At 41.3% G+C, this 24,090-nt stretch overlaps 1 protein-coding gene across 1 annotated transcript; it reads right to left on the bottom strand.

Annotated features, from left to right (window-relative positions):
- Positions 1-302: 302 nt before the first annotated feature.
- Positions 303-23,447, bottom strand: LOC139201681 (LHFPL tetraspan subfamily member 3 protein-like). Its single transcript, XM_070831070.1, has 4 exons — positions 22,796-23,447; positions 3,430-3,666; positions 1,388-1,416; positions 303-697 (listed from the first exon to the last, which is right to left on the bottom strand). The coding sequence occupies exons 1-3, from the start codon at positions 23,220-23,222 to the stop codon at positions 1,400-1,402; spliced, it is 681 nt and encodes a 226-aa protein (XP_070687171.1). The 5' UTR covers positions 23,223-23,447; the 3' UTR covers positions 303-697; positions 1,388-1,399.
- Between the last annotated feature and the right edge of the window lie 643 nt (positions 23,448-24,090).

The raw sequence follows: 24,090 nt of genomic DNA, 5'->3' as shown, positions 1-24,090 counted from the left end.
TAAATGAGAGGAACGAAGAGGCATATGAGCAACAGAAGAAACTTAAACTTTCATTTCAATGTCAAATTTCACATATGAAACACAACAGATTTACATCAACCCGATATTATCTGAAAATGACCAGTTTCTTCTTTTCACAAATAAAACATGACACATTCGGACGGTGGTACGCACGGCTAAGTGTTAACATAGTTTAATACTTGTAATTACAGAGTTTGTTGTTGTTTTCTTTGAATGTACTGTGTGTGTGTGTGCATGTGTAACAGAGTTGTGTTTGTGTATATGAGTGAGGTGGCGTGTGTGTATGTGTGTTTGTGTGTCTGTGCTCGTACTGAAGGTGTACAATGTCAACCCTGTGCCTTCTCAGGTAGGTAGTGGGTAGTCCATATACTTCTCAATAGGATAACAGTCTCTGCCCCCATAATGGTCAATGCAATGTTGTGCAAGGGTCAGCTCTGCAGACACACTGGGATACAAGTGCATTGGGCTCCATCTAAGTGCTGGGGATGATTTAAGGACTGCAAGCAAGATGGATGGACTTTAAGGGCAGGTTACACTGGGTTTTTGGCAGGTAGATGTGAAAGGCAGGCTGGCTGGCTGGTTCCGTAGTATTCTTCTCCTTCAGAGACCTGGATTGCCCCCCTCCTTTAAGTTGATGTTGAGGGACATGAAAACAGACAAATGGAAATTCAGGAACCTGAAAGAAAGAAAGAAAGTACTACTTTAGTAGTATTTCCAAGTTCATCCTACTTTGAACTTCTTCTACATTACATTTCAAAGGGACTGTACTTTTTACTCCACTGCCTTTATTTAAGATTTAGATTTTACACAAGAATCACATGTGATCAGTTTATGAAATACAATGCATTGTTAAAAATTAAACCTGTGGTTTCCAGCCTTTAGGGCTTGTTGCCCCTTAAAAATAACAGTATCTGGCTGAGGACTCTTGTCATGTTTCAGATGGCTATGAGTTATTAGCTAATACATCAGCAATATTTCAAAATATAACACTGACAGCGAGCATTCTGCCACATAACAGGTGCTTTTACTTTTGATACTTCAGTACATTTTGCTGATAATAGTGTAATTGAATAAGATTTTTAATACAGGACATTTATTTGTAATAATGTATTTTTACATTGTGGTATTGCCACTGTTAGTTAGGTCAAAGATATGAGTACTAATTCCACCGATGCCTGAGGATGATTATAGAAGGCAAAGAGTGAAGAATAGTGCAAATTGTTTATGCAGTAACATTTCATGGCTGTCAGGCGTTACAGAACAATCACATTGCGCATGATGTCTTACATAACGAGAGGCGGCTCTATTATCATATATTGACAGATCAATGTGTATATTTCAAGATGGGTTTTTTGTCCTTACGTACCTAAAGATTTGTTTAAGCGTTGCCTCCCTCTGCAAAAGAAGAAACACAGAGGAAAATATAAAAGTACTATGGCAAGGTTCTCAAGGTCATGCTATTAATAGACTGCCATGTTCACACATACATGCCTTCTTCACAGTGACTGGTTGTATTGCACAGAAACGCCAGTAGATGGCACCAGGGATGAGCTAAATGGTAAAAGACTACTGAGCTGTGATGAATTATTCATAAATAGTGGATTCTACAGAGCCCTAGGGGACAGTACATCATCAGACTGCACAGTGAGGCTATGTATTGACTGCTAAAGCTACTGATAATCCCATTGAAGTTTTCTCATCTATGACATTGTCCAAAGATCTTTCATCTTATCTCTTTATCTCATATTTTATCATTTGAAGGTCACAGTAGTTTGAGATGAGAAAACAGAAAATGTAGAATATCTCCTCTGAGGGTTGGTTGTATTACTCTGTAAAGGATATTACCAGCCTCATCCACAGAAGCTTTAACATGCCACTATGCTGACGTTACATGTGTATTTCTCTCAGGATAAAAAAAAAAAAAATGCATTCCACGTCATCTCCTTTAAAAATATCCATTTTCCCTTTTTTCCCCTTCATTCTCAGTCATTCTCCTCACTTTTGTTTAATGGTGTGTTGGTTGCCCATGCCTGTCTGGTTCCATTACAAACTACAGGGCATGAACGTACCAATCCCATTTCCCACATGGGAGAGATGCCTGGACCAAGGCTCTTTCACATTAAATCACTGTGTAGCCCTGTGATAGTGTTGCAGTATTACATATGCATGGGCAGCAGTGTATAAGCCGGGCCTTTTCCATGACTAAATCATTATATGGTGGTGGTAGGAGGTCTGTCAGGAGGGGGAGCTGCGATTTGGGACGGCATCTGGTCAAATCCTGACTCAACCTTGACAAAATATACCTCCGAATCTATCTGCTTAAAGCATTTTATACCCCAATAGTTCAGCAGCAGCTGCTAATTCTGAAACAGTGCATATAAAACAGGATGGCTTAAAATAATGCAAAAGAAAAATTAGACGTGGAAAAACACTGTAATCAAAATAGGTCAAGAACAGGAAGCATTTTATCTTAGGTATGCCATTTTCAGACTTGTGGGGAAAAAGGGGGGTGGGAGTGGGGGGTGCTTATTAAAGAATTAATACGAGTGCACGTGGTTGCTCAGTGATAGTTGATGATTTTTTTAGTATATTACACCAATTATTCAAAAGCAGGCTCATGCAGTCCTTTTGGCTGTGTTCAAATGCATTTATAGCTTCCTATATCTAGGTTTGTTTTATAGAGTCTGCATCAAAAGCTCATTACATCAAAACTTTGGCTTTAAATACAAGAGCATGCTGAATGGGATCCTTTCATGAGCTGCTGCTCATATAATCTGTTTTCTAGACTAGTGTGTGTTTTATCACTACTTAAATAAGAGGACACTTTTTATTTTCAGTCTGTTGGAAAGTCACATGGGTTGTGATAGATGAGGAGTCTATTCTCTAAGGAGCTTTTAAGGTATTCTCATTTACTTTAAGTGTATGCTGTTGTCAGTCCAATATAGCACAAATTGCATTCAGAGTGCACTTCTACAACAATTTGTCTGGTACCGCTCGGCCAAGAAAAAAAACAGTCTACATCAACGACTCTGAGCTTTATAACCCAATGCAAGATTTAAAATAATTGGGAATTTAGAGGGAATTCAGAGTGAATTTAGAGTTTCCAGTTATAGATGCATTCACTGTGCATGCGATAATTGAGGAGGAATATTTATGATTTCATGTAATTAAGAGAAAAGCAGCCTAACGCTTAAAGAAGCTGTCCTCCACCTAAAAGAAATAATCTTAAATTGCTGGCAAGTAGCAGTCCTGTTGAAATTTTCTTAAGTAAGACACTAAATCCCAACATGCTCCCGGAGTGCTACTCTGAGCCTGGCGCTGACTTCCAGTGCACAAGGGATGCGTCTATTCCCTAAAAAGATCAATAAAATATCACATTTTTTATCAAATTAGACAGTAGGTTCTCACCCTTGCTCTCAGCCAGCAGCTCTTCTGTCATGAGTCCGTCCTGCCGGTTCCCCAGCACGAAGGCCAGGAAGGAGAGGATGAGAGCGTCCAGGATGCCCATAATAGCCAAGATGTAGGCCCAACGCACTGAGCAGGCCCCCAGGCTGTATTTGTCTGTCTGCTCTCCGCACATCCGCCGGACCTCGTCGCTGTCCCAACCATCAGGGTAGATCATGCAACCCAGTACCAGACAGACACCTAGTGAGAGGCAGAGAGTTGTCAACATCAGGAGGGAATGTGGATGAAAGAGAGGGAGGAAGAGGAGAGGGGAAAGAGGGGAAATATGCAGTGTAATAAATGAGGTCGGGGATAATGAGTTTTTCGGGGGAACTGAGAGATAAAGAAGAAGAATGACCATTTCAAGTGCCCTAAAAACCTCTACCCTTATACTATCCTCTCTGGAGATTTTTGCTGTGTTTTTATTGCATCTATCACATTGATTTTCATGCCCTCCCTTAGGCGGGAAATAAGTGTCTAGGCACAATGAGTGTCAGTGGAGGAGCAGTAAAAACAGCAGTAAACAACCACAACAACAGTCAAAGTCAGACACAATAGCAGCAAGAGATTTAGAGTGCAGTAGCGGCTCTGATAACATGAAACGTCCTCCAAAACTGACTAATTTTTCCTCATTTTCACATTGTTTACTTCTTTTGTTCTCCCTCTTGGATTTTGAATGCTACATTGTAACTGGCTGCCCCTCATTCTCAGTTTTTTTTTGTTTTCCCAAAGGCTAAAATCTCTCTCATTTTCAATTTGGATCTCTCTCAGCTTCAGCTTAAAAAAAGATTCTTCTCTGAGGTGCTGCTGCAGCAGAACAGCACAAGAAAAAAAACCAAAGCCCGTGCACAGTCTTACTGCCTTTCCTCCCTCTTTGGATTTTAACTAAGCACTCATTCTTAGTTTTCGCCCGAGGGGTAAAATCTCTCTCATCTTCAATTTGGATGAGGTTCTTCTCTGAGGTGATGTTGCAGCAGAACAGCAGTAGACCTGGAAAAAGAAGCTGACTGCACAAATATCCAGAGTGTGTTGCACATTAATAATACAACATACTCCCCTCCTCTTTATCCTGAAAGTACTTGCTTGCAATGTTTCCTTCCTGAATGCTTGTTTGTGTATTAGGATTTAGGCTTTTGAACATTATCCTAGTTTGCTACCCATGTAATCGTCATTTTTTTAGGAACACAGATTCTGCTTTTATTTGTACCTTTTTATTTGCACTTTTAAAACAAATGTATACATATATATATATAACTTGTGTGCCATTGGCCTTATTTGTATCTTCTCTTTGACTTCCCTATAGTCTTACAAGCAAAAGTGAGAACAACATGCTGCCTATGCATACACAAGCTGCCCACACATACATATCAAAGCACTCACACACTGCAGTTTGTTACAGTTATGCTGCAGTCTTTAATCGTGCTCCAAGACATCAGGGGGTGTTGAGCGATGTTTCGGTGTGAGAAAGTCAGTAAGAGGGAGATTACAGCGCAATATATGCTGCAGACAAACTGCATGCCTAACAGAGCAGAGCATCCCCCTAGACGCCTCCTCTACCTTCCTCCTCTGTCATAACAAATTCATATTCACACAGAGGTTCAGAGAGCAAGGACTCAGGTACTTATTCACACTCAAATGGACAAATACAGGAGTACTGCAATAAACTCTTTCATACATTTCTATACCATTTGGCACAGAAAATATCCCTTTACATTGCTTGATAGCTATTTGAACAAACAACACATGATTAAAGGTCCCATATCATGCTCTTTTTCAAGTTCATGCTGTTTTCAGACTCAAACCTAAACGGCGTGTTTTCACACACATTTACTGAACGATGGAGGAGAAGAAACAGACAGAGGATGGTCTCTTCTCATAGTTTGTCGATCTGTAGGCACACCGGGAACACAAATTTGTGTTGACAAGACTTTAAAAAGCATAGTTTGCTTAATAAGCAACAGAAATTAGCGTCATATACCGTTAACAGCAGTTACATTGGGGTTGTACTACAACACTGTTCTTATGAAAGACTAGAGTTTGGACCGTACGCTGTCTCCAGGCAGCGCTTAACTTGGCCTTGACAGGTTGTGATAAGGCATCGCTGGGGCCTATGTCACTCAGCCCACCTGAGCACTATGTACACTATAGCATCACAGCCTGTCAAACGTGCTCTCAAGTCTAGAACACGAGTGTCACTGAGGCCTGGATGTACAGTGTGACCAGTGAGAGGGGAGAGGGGGAACTTCTACCTGCATGAAAACGAACCTCCACAATCTGTCTGCTTGTCCACCTTTTGCTAATGAATCTCAAATATCCATGTCAATGATATACAGACAAAGACAGTAGCTGACTATGACTACAGTGGCTGCAGAGCAGAGTATCTCTACCTATGGTACATAAAAAGATTGTGTTTTCCTCTGTATCTGGTTTTCTGGTTTGTGGAGCAACACAAGGTGTTTGACAAACAGTTGACACTATACCAACAGTTGCACTCACCTACAGATAACGCAGAGGACGAGAATGACGCAGTGAGTACAGAAGAAAGGCGACAAAGCTGCCTCCAAGCTGACACCAAATGTAACGTAAATGTCAGACTCTGTGTGACCTACAACCCAAATATAGCCGCTAGCAAAAACAAAAACAACAACCTAGCTGAGCATTTTTCGGTCTAGTTTGCACTGATGTGGTTTTGGTATTGAATTTCATGTTTAATTTTATGTTTTATATCTTTAAACCTACAAAAACGTCTTTGGCCCCTAACGGGCAGCAGAACCTTGACATATCATCACATCATTAAGTTTATTAGGTGGAGCATTCTTGCATATTGTTATTTATTTACACAAGCAGCAGCTAAGGAGCGAAGTTATAATTTATTTGGAGTCGTGTTTCTGCCTTTAATCGTGCTCAAAGACATCAGGGGGTGTTGAGCAATGTTTCAGTGTGAGAAAGTGTGTGAAGACTAATATCTGTTTTTGGTTTCTACCAACCCCTGAGGGATATATCTGGCTCTTTAGCTGCTAAATGCTTCACCATTTGATACATAATTACAAATATATTGATTACAGCTATTTCAAATATTTTGGTAGCATGTGGAAAGTAAGTATTTTCACTTTAATATGTTATCTTTTTTACATTTTTTCATTTATTAATTTATCTATTCATTGTAGATCCATAGATCTAAATAAAAATCGAATTGAATCAAATCAAATCAAATCAAAGGTAATGTTTCCTATCACAACAGTGAGGACTTTGCTTGGCTGAAAAGCGCTTATCGCTTTATTCACTGATGCTGCCCATATAAAAAGCAAAAGACAAATAGCGTGAGTTTGAAATGAAATAAAACAATAAATAGGCTTTCACAAATATGACATGATAATAATGAAATGGTGCTGAAAAGCTGAACACATCAGCCAGCTGTCATGCTATCTAGACCCAAGGGAGAAGCTGTTCATGCATTTTGTGGATGCCACAGCAAAGATGAAATCCTACCAACTGTGCTTCTTCAAACAGAATGAACGCTGTGTACATCATGGGGGTTTATGTAACAGGTTTCACTTAACAGAGGGAGTGCCATGGAAGAACAAATAACATTTGATATTCTGTGAGTCAGTACACATCACTATTCTCTCTCCCTCATGATGCATTTGCTACAAAGGTAACAAAAGCGTTCCCACGTCCTTCTGGGTGTCTCCTGCATGCCTTTGGCTCGATTCAACGCCATCATGAATATTGCATTGGGGCTCAGGAGGAGAGAGAAAAGGGGCACAGAGCTCTGGAGCAAGTCAGAGAGAAAGAGACTGAGGGTGCACGGAAAAGATGAATAAAAGAGGTGTACAACGACAAATGCTGATAGCATCAGGGGAGGGATACCAAAAGAGAACAAGAGGTACAAGAACAGTAAAATATCTGTCACAGTCACTGCTGAACACTAAAATATCCACTCCAAATCCTGCCTCTGCAGATGAACATCTCTGAGGGATGCACTGATGAGGATTATACCAACAGAGGGTGCCACATATGCTGCTCCATTCTCCAGAAACAGCTTGTCGGTAAAGGAGGAGCACATGTCCCCTTCATACACTGTAACAGTAAGCCTGGAGTCAACTAATCCATAACCACACAACACAACCCAGCGGGCCCATCACACCATTCACTCACATAGTGAGGAGCTTAATCAAGACTCACAGAGGAAAAAGAAAAACTAAACCACCTTACAGTGTAAACCCACATTCATAAAAAAAAACCTGTGAAACTATTATTAGCAGTGTTGATGGGCCATTTTTCTAGCTTGGTGTTTTTCTTATTACCACAGATAAAAAGCCAGCCGTTTCAGCACAGCTAAAAATGAGTTTAATAACAAAAAGAAAATACTATCTAGAAAAACAACAGTCATGTTTTTATGTTAGTCCCTCGGCTCCAGGTAGCTTGAGTTTGTTTTTCTTTTTTAAATCAATAATTCTGTACCACAAACATCTGTGATGCAAGAAGAGGGTCATCATAGCATCATTAGCTTGTAACGCAGCCCAGTCAAACACCACTGATGTAGGCTTGTTGACTTTGTTAAAGTCGATGAGCAAAGCTGAAGGAAAGTCAGTGCACCAAAGGTAAATTACAACACTTCATCACAACATTGGTTGATTTACGCTATTTCTGTGTTACTTACTTGCATGATGGAAAATTGCAGTAATGTAGATTCATATCATCCACTATTCTGACAATAAATTAATTGTTTAATTAATTTACTATGCAAAAATTTAATTGTTTTTAAATATTTATTGCTCCTCTAATGTGAGGTTTTGCAGAGTGTGTGTTCTATAGCCTTGTAGATTGAGCATCTTTGGGTTGTGGACTATTTAAAGACATTGTCTTGGGGAAATGTGAGTGGCATTTGTTACGATTTTGTGACATTTTATAGATTAAACTATTCATTAAAAAATGTCTGTATAGGGGGGCATTATAATTGCTGACCAATGCTACACATTTAAATTATTTTATTGCTGCTTATAACAGAATACTATGTTAAGCATAATTCAATAAATACTTATATACTGCTTATGAATGCTACAAAGGGGACTTAGAGTGCAGTGTTTAAAAAAAAAACTATTATCCCATTATCTGTTGGTATCTGCTGTCTTCACCCACTCGCGCTGCATCGGAGCAGAACTTCGTGCTGCAGTAATAAATGGTGTGCTCCAAATCCTGGCAACAGAAATAGCAGCACACCTGACAGAATGCAGCTGTCAGTCGGAACGGAGACGAAATATTAACTGACGGCATTATCCTCCCCTTTCAGCTTTGCCCTTCTCTCCTTCTCATTCCTGCTCTCTCTGGGGAGAGAGGGAGGAGAGCAGCAGACAGGCGCAGAGAGAGGGGAGACAGATTACAAGGCAGGGTGAGGCTGAGATGCGGAGAGGGGGAGATAGAGGAGAGAGGTGGTGAGAGACAGAGCCCGTGTAGGGTGCCATACTCCAGCCCAGTGTGGGAGCGCCAGCAAGTACCCAGTACTCACACTAACGTCATGAGCACTGGCTACCATATGCTGGAGCCCCTCGGCGGAGCTATTCTCAGCGTTTACTTGTTTCTGTCTTCTCTGCACACACACACACACACACACACACATGCACACCTCTCTCCGTTGTCTCTTTCTCTCCCTGGGAACACTGGGATCATGTGAGTGGAAAACTGGCCTGAGAAATGCTTGTTGGCTAACAGCAGCTTATGTAAGAGACTGTAGGTAGGGCAGATTAGGTGCAAGCAGCGCTACAGGAAAGTCTGAGGGCAGACAGGCAGATGGTACAGAACTGTACGATGGCGGTAGATTTGTCAGAATCATGCTGGCTCATTTTCCCAAAGAGATTACAAATCCCATTGGTACTGAAAGAATCCCATTGCCTCCTCTATGTGCCATTTTCAAATAGTGTAGGTGACTGGAGGTCCAATGTGACCTCCAAAGCAGCAGCCTGATTGGATTTGTGTATCATTATTTGCAGACAAAGAAAAATAAATCGCATACTGCACTGCTTTTGAAAGACTATGGGATGTGATCTACCTCCATAGCATCTGGCTCATATTTTGCTGTATTTCCAGTGTTTCTGCGTGTCATTGCTTGCAGTCTGTGACGGATGTAAAATGCATTTTTTTTTTTTTAATTTCCTGCTCTTTCCATGACTTACACATCTGCTGCACATCTGAGCAGCCATGAAAAGGGATTCACATTTTTTAACTCCCCCACAGTCCTTTGTGGATCCCATTTTCTCCTCTTTTCATTTAAATAGCTGTGACAAACTGAATTATGCATACACACATCCCAAACCGCTGTATCTCACACTGCATATGAATCCAGTTCTCTCTCTCTCTCTCTCTCACACACACACACACGCATGCATGCACGCACACACACACACACACACACACACACACACACACACACACACAGAGGTAAACATGCCCCTCTTTGTATGAAATATACACAGTAGCTTAAGTGATGAACATCATTTCGTCACTTGTCATTGTGACACATAAGACCGTGTGTTTACTGTCAGCCTCTCTGGTGAATGAGCCCACCGCTAGCAAGGAGGCATTTAAGGTAAAAACTAAAAGTCAGCTGAAAAAAGAAAATCAGCACAGATGCTCTGGGAACAGCTTTGAGTGTTTATCCCAGTGGGGTTTCCCATGAATATGCATAGGTAAGTTTGCTTTAATGCAATAGCTAAAGTTACATTCCCACAGGTGAAATGGTGACCTCGATGTGAGCAAATCTTACTAGTTGAGTTAAAAAAAAAAATCCCCCTACGGTCTTTTATGCTCTTTTGTACAGAAAGCATCTGATGGAAAACAAACACAGCACAAGAGGAGAGACACAAAATGACAGTAACATTATTAGTCACGTCCAAACAGAACAAAATAACAGGTAATGATTGTTCTACATTGGCCGGTAATGTGATCCACAACCCCCAAAAACATGGTTCATCCCTGACGCCGGTTGTTGTCGTCGCTGTTCTCAGCGCCAAGCTCCAGACAGAGTGAGATTTATGCCAGTTCCGAGGCAGAGTGTGACAGTGTGGATGAGTCACATTGCTGAAACAGGAGACAAGCAGCCCAAGCCCAAACAGCACACTGTGGGAGAGAGGCGGGAGGAGTAGTGATGGCCTCAAGTTTCGAGGACCAAATGGAGCATGTGGAAATGGCTTTTTACATTTCTGCAGAACTTTGTTAAAAACATAAAGTGTACTGGATGTGTGGGTTTTCTGTGTGCATGTTAATGCACCACCAAGAAAAACACTGCCTGCTTACAAATGCATTATAAGTGAATATGTATAATGAAACAAATGTTTTCACTGGGGGCTGTCTAAAATTGTTCAGTATGCTAATAACATCAAGTACACTCGTTTTTGTAGTAAAAGAGCTAAAAAAATGAGTAAGAGCTAAAAAAATATGGCTCATTTACATAGAAAAGTACGAGTCTTTTCATTAGAAGTGACCAGTATGAACTTTATCAAGGAAGCATCCTTTTCTTTATCTGTACAGTCTCTCTTGAGGAGCTCTTGAGCTAGTCCCTCCAGCAGAGCTGCTCAGTATTTGTCCTGCAAGTCTGGTTTTAATATTTGTAACTCTATTTGTCTGTATGGTGCCTGCAAGCCACTGGATAATGGCCAAACTGAAATTTTTTTGGCCACGTGCAGTTGTATTCACACACTGCATTAAATGTAAAACTTTCTGTCATAGATGTAGAAAATGTAAATTTCATTGTGCCTCATAAATAATCTTCATTGCAAACCACCAGTTTTACCGCTGCGTTTCAGAACACAAATGATGTAACCAAACCTTGAACAGCATTAAGGTCATTGGTGTGACATGGTATTATTAGTGGTTTGTGGCCTGAAGGACAATACTGTCATGTTAAGATAAGATAATCCTTTATTGGTACCCCAGAGGGGAACTTTGGATGTTACAGCAATACAAAGACAGAACTATGTACACATAAACTGGTTCCTCAGCTATTTCTGATGTTCTTATATATATATTTTTTATTGATTGTTTCAGACTGCATTTGTCCTCATTACTTTCCAGATGCCATCAGAAAACTATGGAGGCTTCCATAATCATCTGGATGTTCTTGTTTGTAATTAGCCTTCCTCATATAATTCTTATCACTCAATACTAGACAATACTAGACAAGACAAAACAGTTCCTGCTTAACCTGTAGGGCTACTTCTGTGAGCTTTATTGTAGTCAAATGATGAGGGTGTCGAATGAGACTAATTAATCTAATCTTTCCCATGGCCTGTTCAGACTCTAATGAAGTGTGGGCTGCATCAACCCCCCCTCTTCACGATGGACAAAGAATTCTCTCTGGCTCCAAAGATGAGTGAATGAGTACCAAAAAACATGGCTTAAGACTATGACAATGATATGCCATAATTGCATCCATATAAATGGGGCTATTGAGAGGGTATGATCTATATAGTGGCACTAAATGAAGTGTGAAAATGTGTCACCACTTAAGTCTGCTTCATGGTCCGTGTTTATGGAGTCCAAAGAGAACAACAGTGCCGTTATCGGAATCGTTTATTGTGTTGCTTTAATGGTGTTATAATATGTGTCAGCTTTTGTGGCTATTAGAGAGAAAAATAATGAGAAATATAACAGTTAGAGATTCAGAATTTCTCACGGCACAGACAGGAGATGAGCATTGGCTTAGACAGCTGGCTGTACACAAATTTAAAACACTTCTCTAAAAAAAAGTATTTCCAAAGTGTCAAGGATACAGTGGAAAGTGGAGCGGGAGAAACTTTTAAAACTGACTCCAACTATCTCCCCTGGAAGATGAGGAACATGCTTCTTGAGATGAGCTGTCTTCAGTCCAAATCTATTTCTGCCTCAGTAGCTGGCAAAATTCGATGGTTGCTAGAGGGGAGCAGAAGCTTCCAGGCATCGTCTGTATCCCGCTCTGTCACCATCTTCAGCAATTTTCTGCACAACGAGCACATAATGCCCACAGCTTACCTTCCTATTCAATTCAATGGATTAAAAGGCGCAAGAAATGGCTTATTTCATCAAATCATCATCTCGGTTCTGTGCTGGGACGAGTCTTGGAAAAGCTTTCAACAAACAAAGCCTCTTACAATGGTGCTAATAATCATCCCACATGAACATACTGTATGTTTTTGTGTACCTGTATGCTTTCAGAACAGGGAATAAAATTCAACTGGAAGGAGTTCTTTAGATATATTATTTTCAGCTACAGCTTCAGAACGAGCCTGATGTTTGAATCCAAAAAAAGCGACACTTGTCTGCCTCAGAGAAGAGGACGAAAAGTGTGGAATTTCTCTGTCACCACCCACACACTAATACCTCAAACCACTGAGTCAGTCAATTAAACAAGAAACCGGACAGGGTTACACCAGTTATTTGCAAGTTTACATGTAAAGTTCCTCTTAATTTCTTAATAACTACTAACCAATTTCAAAATAGTGATTTAGAAATGTCTTAGCTAGTAACGTGTACATTGGTTGCAAGGATACATCTGTAATGTTTTCAGTTATAAGCAACTGGCGACTGTTAATGTCAGGAGCAGTATTATAACCACCTCCCAATGAACAGATTTAGGGTCTATCTATCTATCTATCTATCTATCTCATTGTCTTTATCTTTAAAGGCTCTTTTTTTGAATCCTGCGCACTGGCCTAATGGTGTATATTCAGACAGCAGGTGTGCTCTGACTCTTAATGTTCACGCGGACCGTCCGGTGAGACAACGCCTCATTATCACACATTGATTGAAGTTGCTGTTACAAAGGAGAGGAGGCTGCGAATGCTTACAGACGAAGCAGCACATGCAGCAGGAGGGACACCGTGTGCTCTGGAATTGCACACGAGTGATATAAGGCTGACACAGGAGTGAGACATGTGACTCTATAATAAATGTAGCACTTCAGGTTAAAGTGGAGGTAAGGATGAGGCGGTAGAGGGTTGAGGGAGGGGGAGAGGAGTGCAGCGTAAACTGCAGTGAGCGGTGCAGGAGGAAGTCAGGCTGGGGTGGAGGGCTTATGTAACAGGTTTAGATGCAGCCTTTACCTCCACAGAGGACAGAGATTGGCAAGGGCAAAGGGGATCAAAAGAGACCTTCGAATCCTCTGTGAATATACTGACCAGTTCAGAGACGGTGGAGGCAAACAGCCACAGCTTAGGCAGGACTGCTACTTCTCAGTCTGCAGTTAACATTAAGAGTTTTCAGACTTAGGGACTGCGGCAGTGCACCAACCAATGACGATGTACTTACAACAGGAAATTAAAAATTTATTGAAATTAAAAATACAAGATTTCATAAATGCTCCCTCCAGCTATCACTTTCTAGCATAATAGTGCTTAAGGGCTCGACTGATTCAAGTACAAACTACTGCAGCTGACAGAAATTAATGCATTGTACTTTTATATGTTTTGCATAATGTAAATGTAGAAATATCCAACTATGAAAAATACTAAATCACATTTTTACACCAAGAGAGCACAAACACAATTCATTTGAAGTAACAAAAATGTAAGTACTCATTGTGCATAAAGGCCCCCGTCAGTAACATATCATTATATTATTGGAGCATTATTATCAATGTGTGAAAACAGTATTTAATGCTGTAGTTTATAGTTTATAGCTGTGTTGAATAAATCTAGTGGGACAAAAAGTGCATTTTAATCTGACATGCAGTGAATCAGAACTATAAATTATCATAGAAAAGAATTATTCAAATCAAGAACCTCACAATTATACTTATGTACGATGCTTAAATAAATGCACTTATTTACTTTCCACTAATGTGGCTATACATATCTATGTGTATATAATGTGCACTCATAACTGCCGCTACAGCATGGAAAGTTTTTTTTTTTATCATGGGTCACAGTGTCCTTGCTGTCCCACCTCATCCCTCCCCCTGTGGAATTAATCAGCAGCCTTCCTTGCCTGCAGTCTGGCCTGAGCCAGGCCACTTCTGAGATCACAGGGATTAACTCAAATCAAATCTATAGTCCACACCCCGTAGGGCAACAGGGACACAAAACACAGGGGAGTCATGCCGATGACTTGGCTGGCATTTGGAGTTTGTGTTCCACAGCGCGACACCCAGACGCACAAGGTGTGGGCTAATTAATCAGCATTGATGTGTTTGGTTTGATGTCTAAAAACATGATCTCTGGGTTCTTAAATCAAACCAACCGTTCTGCATCCACAAATAAGCCTTTAATCAACAAATATTAATAAAACAGCAGCACATGAACATCCCCGTGAATCTCTTCCTGTGCGGAAAAGTCATGATGTAATTACTGGAAAAAAAACAAAACACGTACAGTACATGCATGTAAATTATTATGCGTGTGTGTCCAATTTGTGCAGTGGTGTGTGTAGATATCCACTATCCATCCAGGCTTTCATCCTGCTGACGGTGGACAGCAGGAGGAAAGCCTGGATGGATAGTGTGAGCTGCATGGATGATGGTTCCCGGATGCCTCCCGCTGGCTATAATTAGGTGGTTCAACTAGCTGTATGTGTTTTTTAATTACAAAAACGCAGGAGTGGAACGGTGTTGATTTGAAAAACAGATTACCTGTGTAGACGTGGGGGAAAACGGCTAAGAAAGCAAGACTGATTGTTCCTTGCTGTGTGAATTTAGGAGCAAGTTGAGAGGCAGGGTAGAAGGCAAACACACAGACAGGAAAAAAAAAAGTTAAGGAAACTTACAGCTATTAGTCTAAAGATCATCCCTATCTCACCTTGTGAATGCTGAGCCGTCTGCTGCAAAGGTGCCGTGTGTGGTGAGGTTGTGGGTCAGCACGGTCTCAGCGCTGCTCTGAAAAAACCTGGTGAGAATACAGATCGGCCCTGCAGTCATCCCGAACCAGCTGTCATCACTGATCGTAACCACCTGACTGCCGCTGTCGTGCGCCCCAGATGACCAGTGTGGATTTCAGCCAAAGCTTTCTGAAGCCTATTAACGATTTGAGAGCAACTCTACAGAGGATTCATATTTCTCTCAGGTCTTGGCTTGTTTGTTATGTCACTTACATCACTATGAGCCCAGTTTCAAATTCCCTCATAGAGGGCTTACTTTTCAGTATTTTTTCACTGGTGTTTCATGGCTAAAAGCGCTGAGGCACTATAATAACATCAGACAGTACTCTCCCATGTTGTTTCACTGTCAGTTTTGCACAAAGCTGCCCCGCTGGGTATCTGACTTGATGTGCTGCAGAGAGACATTACTCCTTGGTCTGTGGATGGATATGTTGGACTGTTGTTGCTGTTACATGACGATGATGACCAGCAGTTCCCAAACTGTGACAGACTGCTGTAAAATAACAAAAAAGGTCCAAGGTAACATTAACCTCCTGTCACAGGCTGCAGTCTGGACGTTCCAGTGTTGCATTTATGGAGCTTTCAGGTTAGCTTATTGCACATTCATATAACTGGACTGGACATCACAGACTGAACAGAGAGAGGGTGCACAACTATGAAGTTAATCTGACAGGCCACAGGTAATTTATTGATCAGGTCAGGGTGTAATCTGGGTATTGGTAGGTTTTTAACTTGACCTACAATTCATTTAAACCTGCAATAACAGATTTTTGGGCAACTTGTTAGCAGGACAACAATGTGTAAACACAGCATTGACAAATTTTCAACCTATAAAAGGTGGTATTGCAAACGTGGTATCAAATAGTTACCTATATACATACAGCAGATATGGCGCAACATTAGCATTTATGTGAAAACATATTTCAAGCAACATGATGAATGCAAGTCCAATATTCATTTTCCTTTTAGCTGTTTTTGTTCTCCACCAATTCCTGAGAGACATATGTCTCTTTAGCAGCTCCACTGTGTTCACCAGCTACTTGCTAACTTGAGGGCTGAGCTGAGGGCAACTGTAGAGTTGGGTGATAATTATCTGTGGGTAGATCATTCTGAATATTATACAAAGGCATCAATCCATTTTAAAAATGAAAATATTCATTCAGTAGCTCTAGGTTATAGTAGTGGAGATAAAGTGGCAAAATGGCAAAGACAAGAGCTTTAGTTCTCTGCATTAGCTCGGTCTTTCAAAACACTTCACTAAGTCAGACCAAACTGAAGTGAACTGAAGTATGGAAAAATAACAATTCGCTGGCATTGATGGAGCAGAGCAATGTTAACTTAAATCTTTAGGGTAAACACAGTGGAGTTACGGCTGTGTGATGTAGGAAAAAAGTCAGGTTCACTCATTTAAATTTAATGCGACACGCAGTTAAGATGCAGAAGGTCATTCAAGGATGAATGACAAAATGCTGCACAAGTCAGCCGAAGATGAAAAACTTGCAACGTCCTGAAAGTTAATATATAACTTGTTTGTTTTGTTTACTACTTTGGGATCAAGGCAATTATGGATAAATCTTAACAGCACGCCATCCAATTAAAGTCATCTCTTTTGTGCATTTTAATAGAAATGCTGCTCATTTATATGCTAATTTTTGCTATAGCATAATGTTGTTTGGGATTGGCAGTTTGAGGAAGCTGTTTTTCAACAAAAATGTTTATGGCCAGAAAAGTTAATCAAGCCCTACAAAGGGAAGGTCGTGTATTAGCATGCAGACAAAGGCTGCGCATCTATTGTTTACTGAATGAGCTGCATGGCGCCGTGTGAAACATCCACAAAGACACACACCAACACAGGAAGCAAAGCAACAGGCAAAAGAAACTGAATCAGCGTCAGTCAGGCACTATTCTGCTTTTAAAGGCCCGATAGATATCCAGATGAAAGTACTCATTTGCAGCATTAAGTCTAGAAAGCTGCAGCACACAGGTCTGGTTCAGCTGCAGTGAAAAGTGACGGCTGCTCTCACACCAAGCTCCATCACTTTCCACCACTGCATTCAACTGGGCTTTAATGCTCATTTCAAAATAAGTCTCTCAATAGGGCTAATGGACCATAGGAGTGAAAGCCAGCCGGAGAGAGGCACAGATAATGATACATAGAGAGAAACAAAGAGATGACCCAAAGGATCAGTATGTCCTCTGAGCTCTGTTATCTGATTTGTTTTCTATCTGCCTTCTGTCTTTCCTCAGACCTCACAATATTATCTCACATGCTATCTCCAAGATTTTTTCTCTCTTTGTTGTCATCTCTGTTTCCTCTTTATCTTTCCGCTGTCCTTTCTCACCACTATCAGGAAATAAAATCTTAAGTTTTGACGTGTTGATCTCACTTGTTTGACCTTCATCCATCTTGATCTAAAGTAGATTTTGAATCATTTCTCCTATTTGCCGTAGCAGCGTACTGGTCCACACGCTTATATATGTATTGATTCACTCGTGCATTTGATACACCTACAATAAAATGTATATATAGAAGAAATGCACCCTTTATTTACAGAGATAAACAGCCACAAAGGCCTTTCTTACTGTTTGTGGATGCATGCAGTGGGAAGGTCTGCTGACTGAGAGCAGCCTAGTAACTCAATTAACAAGACAGGTCTGTGGTCACACCAGTGATTACTGGTCCTACTAAATTACATATTGGCTTTGAACTAAAGCAATTAGTTGATAGTCAGACTTTTTTCTGCAACAATCTTTTGATAATTGCTTCATTATTTGAGTAAATTTTCAAATAAAAATGCCAAACATGCTCTAGTTCCACCTACTCAATTCTGGGGATTTGTTTTTTCTTCATCTTATGTGACAGTAAGCAGAATATCTTCAGGCATTTTTCACTATTTTCTGAAATAATAAGCCTAATCTTTGGTTATAGCCCTAATTTGGTTATTTATAACACTGCCAAACGTACTAATAAAATGAGATGGCTCAGTGGTCAAGGCAATAACACAGAGGTTGCAACTGATAATGTGACAAACAGAAGCAAAGCTGTTAACAACTGGTCAAAGAGTCCATACTAATAAACCCTAAATGTTGGAGAGGGTTTCCCAACCTTTGAGTAGAGCTGCTTTTTATTTCATGTTTTTTTTTTTTAAAGTCAATCATGATTTTGTCTCTCTAACAATGTTATAATAGCCTTTTTTTTTTTCATAGCACACATTTCCAGTTGTCACAGTGTGAAAATCACAGGTATCACTGATAGCATTAATGATGGCTCTGCTCTACTCAAGTGTCCCAGTAACACATGGCAGTATGATAGTGAACTAGTACGCAAGATACCAGGACCCTGAAACCAAAGCAGCGAAACAGAATTCAGCTATCATTAGTTTTATTATTTACACCTGTGCTTTTCCTACTGACATTTCAAAATGTCCTCTGTAAAAAAAAATATCATTAAACTGTTCTTCTCAAAGATTATGGTTACATCACTGTGAAGCATGCCAGCCTCTTGACCAACCTCATGAATCTTATACGGCTGGATAATGTGAAAAGGTGTGAAACCCTCACACCTTTGACTCAAAAAGTGTCTGTGTTTTTAATAATGCACTGTATGTCATGTGGCACAAGCATAGAAAAACTACGGTCGGTCTGGGATCAAACGGCCATCAGAAATAGACTCTTCAAGGATAGCTCATCAGACAAACGCATCACATATTTACTCCAGCTTATCAACAGACGAAGCCATACAAACACTGCAGAAAGCTAAGGCTTGTGCACAATCTGAAAACCCATCCCTTAAGTATTAACCACCAAAGACATCAAAGATGAAGGAGAGGATGCTTTTGAATGTGATTTTGCTATTTTCCTTCTGTATGAATTCTAAAGCAAATCTTTTCTTTATTAACTTTTTTCAAGGAAATGCAACAACCAAGGCCACAGTAACAGAACAGACCAAATAATGAATAAACAAGTGGGGGAAAATAGAAACCTTATCCCTAGGTAAATGCTGTTCTTTGAAAACAGTCCAGTCTGTATCTTTTCAAATAGGCCACCCTCTGTCTGCACATTTGTTCTGCTGACTTTACAAAGCTTGCGTCTTGCTTATTCACAGGTATGACTCATATGTTTTTTATAAAAAAAAAACAAAAAAAAAACACACTCTCACCAAACATAGAAAAAGGCTGGTAGCCGACATAACAGAGTATGCGGACAGGGTATGAAAGAGTGAAGTAATTATCATTGACCTCACAGTCTTCTTAGTTAATTGGCGTGCAGACCCCTGAAGAACTGCAATTACAGGACAGAAAAGATGTAGTGAGAAATGGACAGCACACACTGTACTCGCTGGAACAAATTTATGAAGAGAAAAGAAGGGGAAAGAGGCGAGGGGTGTTGGAAAAGAAAGAGAGCGGAGCCGCAGACACGGTGAGGTCAAAATGAGCAAGTGAAACGGGTTGAGATGCAAAGAAGGGTGAAATTGTGTGAACGTAGCAGAAAGCGATAAGGTAAAGGAGCTTGTGCATCATGTACCTTGCTGTGCTCAGTTCAGCGGAAAAAAGCGCATCCAACATCTGCAAGGCATGGATCTGAGCAGACGCACTGATGGAAATAACTCCGGTGAGGAAAGTAGAAGGATACGAGTCCATCTAGGGCAGGATGAACGCAGGGGAATTTCTGCACTCAACTTTGTTTAGCTGAGGTGGACATTTTGAGCCATCTAATGTGTCCTGGTGGATTCCTCTGTCATCAAAGATTCAGCCTTTTTACCTGGACTTCACAGAAAGAGTCTCTCCTTGAAAATGGCCAGAGATGTGTGCATCCTCTCACTGACTGATTCACTGGAGAGGAGCTCTGAGCAACAGCGGGAGTTTGTTATATGTTGTTAAGTGTTTATCCACAACCTTCTGACCTCAACCCATGGGGATTTGTGAAAGCTGCTACCAGAGTGGCATTAAGGATATCCCTTAAATTACATATTCGTGGACAGCACGTATACTATGACCTTGATATTCAGTTAGTATGTCTGAGGAGTCCTGTTACTCCGTGAGGCATACTACGGTTACATGCTGTGTTTTTGCATACCATAAAAATCTGCACCAAAGACCAGAAAAAAAAAATGAATTGTTGCCTTATAAACAAAAAAGAGATGTAAGATCGGTGCCACGAAGCACAGAGCAGTGCTCTGAATACTGACTGTGTCATTCAAGTCTAGCAGCAGGAATGTGTAACAACAAGCTTGGGCTGACCCACTGTGTGAATTGCAATTTCAGTTTTCTTTATTGGCACGACATGTGAGATACGTTTGTGCTGCCAAAATGTTTCAAGAAGGAAAAGACAAAGAGAAAGAAAAAAAGAAAAGGGTCTCTCACTTCCTTTCTCTCTTTCTCTTGCACGCGCACACACAAACACACACACACACTTTCTGGTCTGCCATCTATCATTATTATATTGATGAGCTGTTCCTCAAAACATCAACTGACACTAAGAGGCCCATTACAGATGCCGTTGGGCCACCTGTGCCTCTAAAGGGCTAGTATGCGAAGGCAGCGTGAGTTTAACCTTCAGCTAAGTGTAATGAAGTCTGGCAGTGTTAAGCAGCCAGGCTTGCTCATTAGGCGTCCCTGTGCCAGCTTGTCTTGGTCAGGGTCGCTCCTCTTGGCTTTCTCTTTCATGTCTTAGCTGAAGAAGCACAAAGCCCCACAGTCTCCTCATTAGACAGGCCTATTGCATTAATTTTGCCCAACATAACACACTGAGCTGGACTTGTTCCAAATAATCCCCCTCGTTTGTGTTTGTTGTGAACAGGAAGCCGTCTGCTACGACCACTGGTACAGCTGAGCAGACCTGTGCTTGGCAACGTTTGGACGCTTTTACAGATGATGGAGGCCTGCTCTCACGCTGGATGACATTAGCCCACAGTTCCAGTGACAAAATGCTGCCAGCAGCCGAACCACTGACCTCTACGACATTTAAACACCATCGACACCCCTAACTCTTCCACACAAACACACACGGAAACACACAATAAAAAAATCATACATTTTCTTAGAGGGTGGCTTTCAAGACACTCAAGAACACCTCACGATGCAAAAAAACCCACACTTTAACAGGTGAAAAACAGCAAAATGTGGTGAAAAAAACCAACATAAGCTAATCAAAACATGAGACATGTCGGCAGACATGTATGGGGGCAATAAAAACAGTAACACTTTAAAGATAAAAGAGGATCACAGAGTACAAAGAACATTACACACACCTGGCGGCTGCATTTTATAGTCACAAAACCGCTTAGGTGATAAATACCAAATTATCATGTAACTGAGGGTGTATTTTATGTGCAAAGTTGCATTTGTAAATTCATCATCTGTTACCAGTTTGACCAGTAATGAAAAGGGATATGTACTCTAAAGGTTTAAGCTGCATACATGTTCTAATGTTGTGGTGATGTATTAGGAGGAAAGGTTATGATGAAAAACAAAGGAGCATGCTGATAAATTAATATCAAAGTACAAATCTATCTATCTTGTTGTGTAAAGCAAAATCTGGTTTAATTTTAGACGCACAATACATGTTCCAAAATTCATAACAGAGGATTGGAATGACAAAAATGCATCCTTCTAACTTTTTCATCCAGTCCCATACCTGTCGATCCCACACACGGATCCAATACCAATATATCTGTGCAGAACTCACTTGGATCCGTTTTACGTAAGGTAACATGAGGCAAGGATTGTGGATTGAGGATTGTTCAGGCTCAATGAAAACTATGCAAATTGGTCTGCCATGACTGAGTGAGTGTAACTGAATGACAATGGATTGGCCTATACCTGATCCACTTATTAAGGTCAGTATTGGGTCACTGGCAATCATATTGAATCTGTGTATCACTAATTGGAACCTGCTACCAGGCTATAAGGCAGCAACAAAAAAACAAAGTTATCAATGTCTTCATTAGCTCATGGTTTGTTTATATCTGTAATAATTCTAAATGCCAAAGTGTAGCAAGATTTTAGTTAGAGTTTTAGAAATACAGCAAAATAACCTGAGAAACTATTCATATGTGACTACACCTGTAGCTCATAAAAGGAACTGATTGACTATAAATACAGTAACAACATCCATCATTTCAGCACCATGGACAGAACTGTCTGCTCATCACTGTTGGCTGACAGCTCCAGGAGAGATCTGGGAGTCTGTCTTCTTATCTTCTCTTTGGCTGCCCCCACTGACAATTCATTTATTTAATCATCCGATCAATCAAATTCAAATCAATTCTAGTGTTTATGAGTTTGAGGGCTTCCAAGACCCTGAACAGAAAGAAATTAGACCCTAGAGACACTCATTTGATCCGTAACTATGATGATAAGTGTGAAGTTGCCATGCAACCCCCTACATTTCCTGAGCAGAGGGACAGTAAACTATCCACTAAGCCTCCTGTAAAGTCCCCTCCACCCCCTGCACCCCACTCCAGGAGACACTTAAAGACACTTACCTGACGCTGCTTGCATCCAGCCACAGATCTTGTACACGGTGGAGGTGCTGAGGAGGAAGAAGAGACTGAAGCAGCCGATGCAGGTGACAACCAGCATCATGGACATTCCAATGAAGAAGGAGGCGGCCTTGAACGCACTGGAGGGGATCGCGGCGAACTCGGTGAAGCTGCCCTGGCAGGCCAGCTCTCTGGAGAGTCCGTCTCCGACGCAGTAGTGAAAAAGGCCGAAGTAGCCGGCCTGCGGCGTATCAACGCCATCCCCAATCCAATAGGGCTGCGAGAAGATGGTCACGTTAACAATACCGAACAGGATAGTGAAGATGGCCCATAAAAGTCCGATGACACGGGAGTTGCGGACGTAATTTGTCTGGTACAATTTCGCAGCTTCTGCAGACGGTAGCATTGATGCGGCAGATCCAGGTATCATTTTACGCAATCCCGAAGACTAAATGAATGTTGCGATCTGTCCGAGCACAAAGCGAGGACTTGTCATTTATCACGCAAAGCGGTTTTACAGGATCATCCCCGAAAGCAGCGAGAACAAGCGGAGCATCTATGCCTGTGCAACTGCAACACAGCAACATCTGTCGGGCGCGATCAACTCATGACGTCGCATCCTAAAGCCAGGCGGTGGACCAAGTGAGGAGCTAAAGCACGGAGATGGACCCTGGATATGTATAACTCAGAAAACTCACTGACTACAGTAGCAGAAACAGGTTCCTCCCACTTGCTCCGTGTGGCCGTCAGACGTGCACATCGCCGCCGCACCGCGTCCCTCACTGATGTCCTTGGAAAGCCTCGAAAAGCCTCCGAGTGAAAGAGGAGATGTATAATTCACACCGACCTCTGCTTCACAACACAGCACGCTCACGCATTCTCATCAGCCTAAAAAATAATGGCAGCAGCCTGTAACGAGCAGCTTGTATTGTGTGGAGCTGAGGGGGCGCGCATCCAGTAACACATCAGAGGCCCGTACTTACAAATTAATGCAGCCTACCATAATAACCATTCAGAAAATACGACGGCCTCCCCTTCAGGGTCGTTAAACGGGGATTTATTCTCCGGTTTATGACAGCATCGCCGGGCTGCCAGTGATGCTGCCAGAGGGAGGGGCACGGACCGCAGACGCAGAAGCTGCCCGTGATTGTGCGCGCACATCCGCGCAAACAGTGGCACACACCTTCCGGATAGCGCTGCGTCAACATCCACCGGACTGAGCTGTCTCAGATATGCAAATAAAAGGATTGGTTGAACGCTGTCAGATCAGCTGGGTTTATGTTTTCAGCAGGATAAAA

Source organism: Pempheris klunzingeri, chromosome 5 (assembly GCF_042242105.1).
Source record: "Pempheris klunzingeri isolate RE-2024b chromosome 5, fPemKlu1.hap1, whole genome shotgun sequence".
Lineage (NCBI taxonomy): Eukaryota > Metazoa > Chordata > Actinopteri > Acropomatiformes > Pempheridae > Pempheris > Pempheris klunzingeri.
The sequence above is the reverse complement of the archived record's forward strand: the minus strand, read 5'-3'. Positions and strand labels throughout refer to the sequence as shown.

What these genes read in the sequence shown, in the direction of transcription:
- LOC139201681 (XM_070831070.1), bottom strand. Translation starts at nt 23,222, where the DNA reads ATGATACCTGGATCTGCCGCATCAATGCTACCGTCTGCAGAAGCTGCG. An exon ending in CTGGATGCAAGCAGCGTCAG is followed by an intron (nt 3,667 to 22,795) that starts GTAAGTGTCTTT and finishes GCCTCTCACTAG; the next exon opens with GTGTCTGTCTGGTACTGGGT.